General features: G+C 38.5%; 1 protein-coding gene across 1 annotated transcript in view; it reads right to left on the bottom strand.

The window, feature by feature from the left end:
• Positions 1–2,953: 2,953 nt before the first annotated feature.
• LOC109917558 (semaphorin-3E) overlaps positions 2,954–10,308 on the bottom strand; it is a 125,750-nt gene continuing 118,395 nt past the window's right edge. The window contains exon 16 of the mRNA XM_048610232.1: positions 2,954–3,873. Within this exon, the coding sequence (XP_048466189.1) occupies positions 3,415–3,873 (459 nt within the window). The 3' untranslated portion in view covers positions 2,954–3,414. The remainder of the gene's footprint in view (positions 3,874–10,308) is intronic.

The raw sequence follows: 10,308 nt of genomic DNA, 5'->3' as shown, positions 1-10,308 counted from the left end.
TGATCAAACATTTGCATCCAAACCCTTCGGCTCTGCAAGCAAGTCTATAACCTATCTCTGCATTTCCCAGTTGGTCTTGATGTGTAATTTCTGATACAATGACATTATTCATGGGCATAAAACCTACATGTTCATATATAATGTTTCATAGATAGTTCATTGGAGGCAGTGGCAATTAGTACAAGTAACCCACTGGACATGTTAACTGTAAGATGGTAATATGATGTACTAATGTAGGTGTATTATATTTTCCAATTCAATGGAATTAGCATCCCCATGAGTCATTGATTCATGTTTGTTTGAAATGATCTGGAGGATGAAGCACAATGCACCAAGGGGCTCCCAGAGATGCTTTTTGAATGCATCTGCCTTCTCAGCCTGGCCACTTGTGTGTTTATTCAGGAGTTTCTTATTAAATCATTATCCACCAACAAATACACTATACTTGCAGTTAAGGCTTTAATTTAATGCAACCAAATCTCTGGAACTGACTGACTACTACATCGAGCTAAACTCATATCAGGTGAAATTTGTTGCAATTTTGTTTCTGTTCTTACTCATGATTTAAGTCTAGAATCCTCACCTGTAGTTCAGACGAAAGAAAAGTATAAGATATTCTTGGGGAGTGTGGTCAGCTCAGTACTAACATTAAAATTGAATCAGATATTGAAATCAACAAATGGAGCTCCTGACACTCAAACAAAGATTGTTTGTTCAAATCCAATCTGCCGATGGACTGTTAATACAGGAATCAGCAATGAAACTCGGATCAGTCAGTTTGCATTATACTCTAAACTCCCAAACCATCCTGAAGCAAGATTTTCATAATTTTAAAAATTTTGATAATGTCAGTTCTCAGCCTTTTCTTTTCTGAAGTCCATTGAAATTTCCCTGATAAATTTATCTGTTTAATTCTGGGTTCATCATCTTTTGCTCTTATTCTCCTAGTTATTGGAGGTCATGGGTGTGGAAGGTGCTGTCAATCTAATGTTTTGTAAAAGCTTAACAAAACTTCGTAGCCTTTGAATTCTACTCCTTCAGAAAATGGTGATCACAATGCAACAGATATTTAATATGTGGCGTCTCAAAAGCCACTTCGGATAAAGAAGAAGGCGTTTGGTATGCTTACCTTTATTGGTCAGTGCATTGAGTGTAGGAATTGGGAGGACATGTTGCAGCCCACTTTTGAAGTACTGTGTGCATTTCTAGTCTCCCTGCTATAAGAAGGATGTTGTGAAACTTGAAAGGGTTCAGAAAAGATTTACAAGGATGTTGCCAGGCTTGAAGGGTTTGAGGTATAGGGAGAGGGTGAGTAGGCTGGGGCTATTTTCCCTCGAGTATTGGAAGCTGAGGGGTGACCTTGTAAAGGTTTAAAAAATCATGAGGTGCATGGATAGGGTAAATATACAAGATTTTTTCCCCAGGGTGGGGGAGTCCAAAACTTGAGGGCATAGGTTTAAGGTGAGAGGGGAAAGATTTAAAAGGGATTTATAAGGGGCAACTTTTCTATGCAGAGGGTGGTGCATGTATGGAATGAGCTGCCAGAAGAAGTAGTGGAGGCTGGTACAATTACAACATTTAAAAGGCATCTGGATGGGTATCTGAATAGGCAGGGCTTAGAGGGATATGGGCCAAATGCTGGCAAATGGGACTCAATTAATTTAGGATATCTGGTCGTAATGGACTTATTGGACTGAAGTGTCTATTTCCATGCTGTACAGCTCTATGACTCTATCACATAATCAGCTGTTTGGGGAAACAAAAACGCAAGGGGTTGGGATATTAATGGGACAGTGGGAATTGGGCATGTAATTGGCCAATGAACATGAGTCAGAGTGTAAAGGTAAATGCAGACTGGGGAGAAAAAGGCATTTAAAATCATTATGGGTCAGTATTAAGATTTTTGTTTCTCCTTGCTTCATAGAAATACACTGACCTTGGGTACAATGAGTATAATTTCAAAGCTTGAGACTGATAGACTTGTCATGTGATAAATAGAGGGTGTTCTACTAACAGATTACATAAACACCGGTGAAATAGGCAGACACATGGCAGATGTTATTTAACACAAATTCATAAGAATCGAGGAACACAGCAGGTCAGGCAGCATCAGAGGATCAGGAAAGTTGATGTTTCAGGTCAGGACCCTTCCCAACCTGAAACATCGACTTTCCTGTTCCTTTGATACTGCCTGACCTGCTGTGGTTCCTCCAGCTACACACTGTATTGGCTCTGTCTCCAGCATCTGCAGTTCTTGCTATCTCCATTCATAAGAATTGATTCTCCATTCATAAGAATTGATAGACCTTGCAGTAAAAAAGATTTATCATTTCATATATGTCCTGCATTTGCTCATAACTTTCAAACAATATCTAAACTTTCAACAATCTAAAGAACACAGTTTTCTTTGTAATCTCTCTTTAACCTTTCTTGTCTCTCTCACAACAATCCTAGTTGTGCTTATAAAAGAATAAAAATGTAAAGTGTTAAGGTTTTACTGAAGAGGAATGACAAATCATCACCTTGTTAAAGTTGATTTGAAAAATGATTCTAAGTCTCAACAGGTATGATGCTAACATTAAAAAATTAAAGTAGCAGGATTTTTTTGGATATAAACATTGCCAACTGGCAATCTTTGTTATGGTAATTGGCTTTTAATTATCAAATAAAGCCATGGGGTTAATGGAAGGTTGAAGTTTTTCTTTTCACTTGCTTTTTACTCTAATTGAACCTGTTTAAGTGTTGAATGATTTTCATGGTTACATCAAAATCTGTATTGAATTAAGTATCTTAGTTAACGAAGTGCTACTTTTTGTGAAATAAATTTCTGAGAAAACTTTTGTTGCCACAGCAACCCCAATGAATTGTTAATCATCTTCATTACGATGCTTTCACAAGATAGTGATCTGATGGATTTCAATGACATTTAAGTCAACAAACAAAGAAACATTTGCCATATTGTCACAGAGATAATTTAATAATTCTTCTCAGACAATAATCTACCCACAGGTTTAATTAAAGAAAAAACCTTAAACAATTAGGGAATGAACAGTAACAGTGTCACGGAAGAGATAACTAAGCAAACTACTCAGGGTTAATTGAAAAGCTCTGTGGAATTATATACAACAGTGGTCTTGAATTTTAAGAAGCATGTTAATCCCTAAAGCACACATTTTGTGATGTTACAGGAACTGTTCCCAACAACAGTGCTACACACATACACAGGCCTGTTCGCACATGGAGTAAATGAAAGCTGATGTTCAAATCCAATTATGTCAAATAGGTGCCTGTTGTGCATCTTGTAGAGAGGAGATACATTTGTTAAAACATTTGTTTGACGTTTTTATCACAAGTGTATCATTCTGTTTTTTTGTAAGAAAACACTCAGATGTTTCTGCTCCCCCCCGCACCGCCTCATGTATCTAAAGCATGTCTTGGTGCTCTCCGATGTTCTGTCTGGCCTCGAATTTTCACCTTTCTCTCCTGCACGCTGCTGTATTTCCATTTGCTGCCTGCTACTTTGTTTTTCCTTCTCTTCTTTTCAATGCACCATACTTTCTGGCAATACTCCTCCACCCTCTGGAAGTTACTGTAGCCTATCAACTGGAGAAATTCTTTGTACCACGGCCTACTTCCCTGATGGCTCCCAGGTTGCACTGCACATGGCATTTTGCGAGGTCTCTCCTCTCCTTCACTCTTATGAAATATACTGTCAATCTGCTCCTCTACCAAGACATCCAGTTTGATTTTTGTCACCGTCTGGGTGAAGCCATGTTCTCTTGCCTTGCAGATGTATGTTCCAGTATCCATTCTGTGAAGCTTCAGGAACAGCAATCCCAGCTCGGTTTTAATCACACGATCATCAGTTTTGACCTGTAAAAGATGACAAGAAAGTTCTAGAACTAGAGTTTTGGCTGGTGCCTGATGACCATATTTATGTATATTTCTAGTCTGTTACTAGGCTGAGGGAAAAAAGTAGATCCTAAAATGATTCTTTTAACAGCAATGCTTCTGGTATCTCAACTTAGAGAGAAATCTTTCTTTCTGTCTAATTCACATACACACACAGTGAGTTTAATGAACATGCCGACTACAATACGTGACAATGTTGAACATTCATTATCAGCCATTAATTCCTTTATTAAAATATTGGAAGAGGAATGTTATGCAAATATGCTCAGTTTCAGTGCATTAATAACTAATAGATTTAAATTGAAGTAATATCATGAGCTTTTTAGACCATTTTTATATGGTTTACATATTCTCAGTGAGTATTTGATATGAACTCAAATGATTCTTGACAGAAAGGGAAAAGTTTGAGTGTCCCCATTTTGTTTTTAGACCTTGAGGCAAGAAGCACATAAACATCTCACTCGCTCATCATTTGAATCAGTTCACTGCTGCTGGTCACTCACAGGGGACTCAGAAATCGGCATGGTGAGCGCATGGTTCAGTCAGGCTTAGACTCTGAAAGATAGCCTCTCCATTCTAAAGGAATACTGCAATTGTGACAGAGAAACTGCCTCTGACTGTCTGTGGACAACATGACTTAACAGGGAGGCATTATGGAGGAGCAGGGAGTGTGAGGGTTTACATGTTTTCTGATGTGGTTCTGGGGGCATTACGTCAGAGTGACAACAGGGAGAGAAGTGATGTTCCTGCAGCACTGCAGAGGGTGACTTTTCAGTGAAAGAAGACAGTCACTGCTCATGGCTGGCGTTGTGGAACACAGAATGAGTCAGAATATTTCATTGTTAGTCTGCATCAGGACTGAAGCTTCCATTAAAGAAAAGAATTGCATTCTGTTCTGAAAAATCTTCATCATTCCATTTCTCCCTTTACCAGCTATAATCGGTTACTGGTTTATGAAAAAGTCAAAACTCAGTGAAATATAATACATCAGATTACAATTCTTTCTTCAATACAGTTTGAGAATACAGTCTAGTTTGTCATGAACATTTTAAAAATGTAGTCTTGGTAATAAGCAATAATTAAAATGCATACAATATTACCACTCTCAGTTAACAATGAGATTGCAAGAATGCATTATTTAAGGGGAGAGAGACTGCAGAACTCTGAGGTATAGAGGGATCTGGGTTTCCTGATATGTGAATCACAAAAACTTCATTTGTTAAGTGCAGCAGTGATCAAGAAAGCAAATGAAATGCAGTTGTTTATTACAAAGGGAATGGAATATAAAAGTTTTAGGATGACTTGCTACAGTTGCACAGAGAATCACCGACATCACCATCTGGATTATTGTGTACAGTTTTGGTCTCCTTAATTGAGAACAAACATAAAAACATTAGAAGGTTTACTCAATTGATCCACGGGATGAGGAGGTAATCGTATGAGAAAAGCTTGTACAGGGTGATCTTGTATCCATTAGGATTGGTAGGAATGAGAGGTGATCTTATTGAGACATACAAGATCCTGAAGAGACTTGAAAGGTTGGATCTGTCGTGATTATAATGGAATCAGAGATAGTAGGAACTGCAGATGCTGGTGAATCCGAGACAACAAGGTGCAGGGCTGGATGAACACAGCAGGCCAAGCAGCATCATAGGAGCAGAGAGGCTGACGTTTCGGGCCAGATTAACAGGTCAAATCAGGGAGCCCTGGCTGAGAGATATAAACAAGAGTGTCAGATATCTTGCTCAGTCTGACAGATGGCTCTAAGGGAGCTGGATCAGCTTTGTAAATAAAGAGTGACTTGGTGATGGGATACTAGCCTCTGTGGAGTTATTTCAGATCCTGAAAGGATATTTCTCCTAATGGGAGAGACTAGAATGAGGGACACGGCTTAAAAATAAAAGTCTTTCATTTAGGACAGAGATAGGGAGAATATTTTCTCCCTCAGAGGGTCATGAGTCTGTGGAACTCTCTTCCCAGAGAATAGTGGATCATTGGTCTCTGAAAATTTTTAAGTCAGTGGTGAATAGACTAACATGGGAGTTAAAAGTTACCAGGATTCGATGGGAATTTGGGGTCGAGCCCACAATCAGATTTTCCCTGATCTTGTTAAATGGTGTAGCAGGCTCAAGGGGCTGAATTGCCTAATTCTGTTCAAAATTCTTACGTCTGTTTATTCATATGGCAATAGAATGTAGCATCAAATCCTCTATTAAAGAAGTTAATAAACTGTCCCATTGATGAGAGCTCACCAAAAATCTCAATTTTGAACATTTACAATGACCAGTGAATGAAAAGCTGAAGCTAAAATGTAAATGGTGCAACATTAGACATTTAATTGTGGGGTAGACATTTTTAAGCTTTGCTGGGCTTCGTTTTTATGTCTATAACCTTTCATTTCAAAACAACATGTGAATCAATAATCTATTTATAGGTTAGTATTGTAATTAAACATGCACAACAGACTATGACTCCATTTATTAAAATGGGAATGTCAGAGATACTGGATTGTAGTGAAAGATAGTTTTGATATAAACGACCAGGCAGCCAAACATAATACAAAATATTAACCCAACTATAAATAATAAAATGATTGGAGATAATCAAATCAATATCAGTGTGAGCCAAGAACAAAGTGAATATAGGGGTATGACAGAAGCATGAACTGCACAGCTCAGAGTAGTCAATGGTACCAGCAAACTTTAGAGTGAGAAATTGGCTTTGAGGAATAAATATAAAGATAAACTATGTTTCATGGGAAAATAGAGGAAGAAATGTAATCTAACATGAAGGTGGTTGAAAATTCATTAACTGAGATTTTGTGCATTTTTTTTCAGGTTTAAGATGAGTGAAAGTCTGCAGTTGGTACATAATGCTGGGTTATGTATTCACGTCAACAATGAATCAAAGTGTTTAATTATGCTATTAACTCAGACTGGAAAAACTTGTAAAATAATTTTTAAAGAACAAGCACAGGGCTTACATCAACTATACATAACTTCGAGATGCAAAAACTTAAAAAAAGTCAAAGTGGCTGACAAAGCAAGTATTGGATTGTGCAAGATTAGAACAGAAGGCTAACAAAGTTGCCAGAAGAAGCAGTAATTCTGAAATTTGGGAGGTTATTAGAATACAACACAGGAGGAACAAGAAATTGATAAGGAAAAAGAACAGAATATAGACGCAATTTAGTAAAAACATAAAAATGGACTGTAAAAGCTTCTAAAAAGGAAACATTTGGCTAAATGTAGGTCAGAAGAAATTATAATGTAGACTAGAGAAATGGCAGGGAAACTAAATAATTACTTTGTGTTTTTTTCACTGAGGAAGATCCCAGAATTAGAGAACCTAAGTGGTGAGGGAGAAGGGTATTAGCATCATTATGAAGATTGTACTTGAGGAGTTAATGGGGCTGAAATTGGGTGGCACAATGGCTCAGTGGTTAGCAGTGCTGTTTCACAGGTTTTTTCAACAATTGACAATGGATTCATGGTCACCATTAGATTCTTAATTCCAGATATTTTATTGAATTCAAATTACACCATCTGCTGTGGAGGGATTCAAGCCCAGGTCCCTAGGATGTTATCTGGGTCTCTGGATTAACAGTCCAGTGATAATAACACTAGGCCATTGCCTCCCCACATTCTTCCTGTGCCTGTGTGGGTTCCCTCCTACAGTGCAAAGATGTGTAAGTTAGGTGGATTGGCCATGCAAGTTACAGGGATAAGGTAGGGTGGCAGGTTTGGGTGGGATGCTGTTTGGAGGATTGGTGTGGACTGAATAGCCTGCTTCTACACTGAAGGGGTTCTATTATTGTATGAAACTGATAAATCTCAGGACCTGATGGTGAACATCCCAGGGTGTTGAAGGTGGTGGCCAAAGATTTAGTCGATGGCATGGTATTTATCTTTTAAAATTCTATAGATTGTGGAATGATTTCTAGAGATTAGAAGGTAGCAAATGTTAACCCACTATTTAAGAAGTGAGCAAGAGGAAAATTAGAAACTACAGACCTATTAGCCTTACAGTAGTTGGGAAAATATTAGAATCTATTGTAAAGAATTGGATAAATCTGATTGTGCATCAATTTGCAAATGGATAATTACGTTTGATGAGCTTGTTGGCATTTTTCAAAGATGTTATTAACCAAATAGAGAAAGGAGATCCAATGGGCATGATATACTTCAGCTGTTCACAATATACATCAATGATTTAGAGGTGGGGTCCAAAGTAATATTTCCATATTTGCAGATGATACGAAGCCAAGTGGGAATGTGTGTTGTGAGGAAGGTATGAAACGGTTCAGGAGGATTTGAACGGGCGTAGTGAATGGGCTAGAACATGGGAGATGGAACATAATGTGGAAAAATGTTAAGTAATCCATTTTGTTCGGAGGAACAGATGCACAATGATAAGAGCTGGAAAATACAGATGATCAAATATATCAACGTTTCCTTGTTGATTAGTCACTGAAGGATAACATGCAAGTGCAGCAAGCTAATAGGAAGGCTAATGGAATGTCAGCCTTTATCACAAAAGGATTTGAGTACAGGAGCAGTGAAGTCTAGCTTTAATTGTATAGCAGCTTGGCCAGACCACGGCTAGAGTAGTGTGTGCAGTTTTGGTCTCCTTGTCTTGGGAACGACATGATCATCATAGAGGGAGTGCATCAAAGGTTCACCAGTATAGTTCCCGGGATGGTGGGACTGTCCTGTGAAGAGAGACTGGCTAAACTGGGCCTGCAGCTTATAGAGTTTCAAAGAATGAGAAATTTACATAATGCTTAAAGGGATAGATAGGTTGGATGCAGGTAAGATGTTTTTCCTGATTGTGGAGTTTCGAGCAATATGGAACAATGTGGAAATAAAGGGGCTGCCATTTAGGGTTAAGATAAGGACAGTTTTTTTACCTTCTATGTTCACATTCAAATCTGTGGAATTCTCTACCTCAGAGGGCTGTGGAAGTTCAGTCTGAGTATGTTTAAGATAGAGTTTGATAGATTTCTAGTGACATACAGGTTTATGGGGGTGAGGTGAGTAATAGGCACTGAAGTCCTCGATCAGCCATCATCACATTGAATAGCTGAGCAGTCTTAATGGGCTGAATGGCCTATTCCTGTTCCGATAGTCCTATGACTAAAAATGGCTATCATCTAGATTAATCTGGTTTTTTAGAATCACAGAATTTTTACAGTATAGAAGGAGGCCATTCAGCCTGTCATTTCTGTGCTGGTACTTCAAATGAGAATTTTCTCAGGATGGTTGGTGGCATCATAAGGACACTCACAGGAATACAGGTAAAGAAACTATTTGAGAAATATTTTCCCCTTGCTCAGTCAGTCAATCTGTAATCTACATGCGGAGCCAAAACCATTTGCATGGTGTAGAATTTGTTGCTTACCTTTGAAAGGGATCAAACTCCTGAGTGTCCTGAAATTTTGACATATATGATACCCTGACAGATTCATTACTGATAACATATTATTCAACAACTCAGCATTTGGCTTGGTCTTTGCACAAGTTTTATCAAAATTCCACCTTAAACCTAATTTGTAATTGTGACAATGATACAAAGAGGCTTCCCTTCACTGCATCACCACTGCAGCTTAAATTCTGATTTAGTGCCTGGTCTAAATCCACAATGGAGCACTATGAGATTCTCAGAGAATGATGTTTGCATCACTCAATCCAACAAACCTTTTTATCATTGAAATGAGAAACTGGCTTTTTAGGAACATAAGAACATGAGAAATAGGAGCAGGAGTAGGCCATCTGGCCTGTGGAGCCTGCTTCACCCTTCAATAAGGTCATGGTTGATCTTTTCGTGGACTCAGCTCCACTTACCCACTCGCTCACCATAACCCTTAATCCCTTTATATTCAAAAATCTATCTATCTTTGCCTAAAAACATTCACTGAGGAAGCCTCAACTGCTTCACTGGACAGGGAATTCCATAGATTCACAACCCTTTGGGTGAAGAAGTTCCTCCTCAACTCAGTTCTAAATCTGCTTCCCCTTATTTTGATGCTATGCCTCCTTGTTCTAGTTTCACCCACCAGTAGAAACAACTTCTCTGCTTCTATCTTGTCTATTCCCTTCATAATTTCATATTTCTATAAGATCCCCCCTCATTTTTCTCAATTCCAGTCAGTATTGTGCCAGGCTATTCAATCTCTCCTCATAAGCCAACCCTGTCAACTCCAGAATCAACCTAGTGAATCTCCTCTGTACCCCCTCCAGTGCCAGTACATCTTTTTTCAAGTAAGGAGAGCAAAACTGTACACAGTTCTCCAGGTGTGGCCTCACCCGCACCCTATACAGCTGCAGCATAACCTCCTGCTTTTAAACTCCATCTCTCTAGCAATAAAGGACAATATTCTATTTGTCTTCTTAATTA

The sequence above is a fragment of the Rhincodon typus genome, chromosome 22 (genome assembly GCF_021869965.1).
Source record: "Rhincodon typus isolate 14 chromosome 22, sRhiTyp1.1, whole genome shotgun sequence".
Classification (NCBI taxonomy): Eukaryota; Metazoa; Chordata; class Chondrichthyes; order Orectolobiformes; family Rhincodontidae; genus Rhincodon; species Rhincodon typus.
The sequence above is the reverse complement of the archived record's forward strand: the minus strand, read 5'-3'. Positions and strand labels throughout refer to the sequence as shown.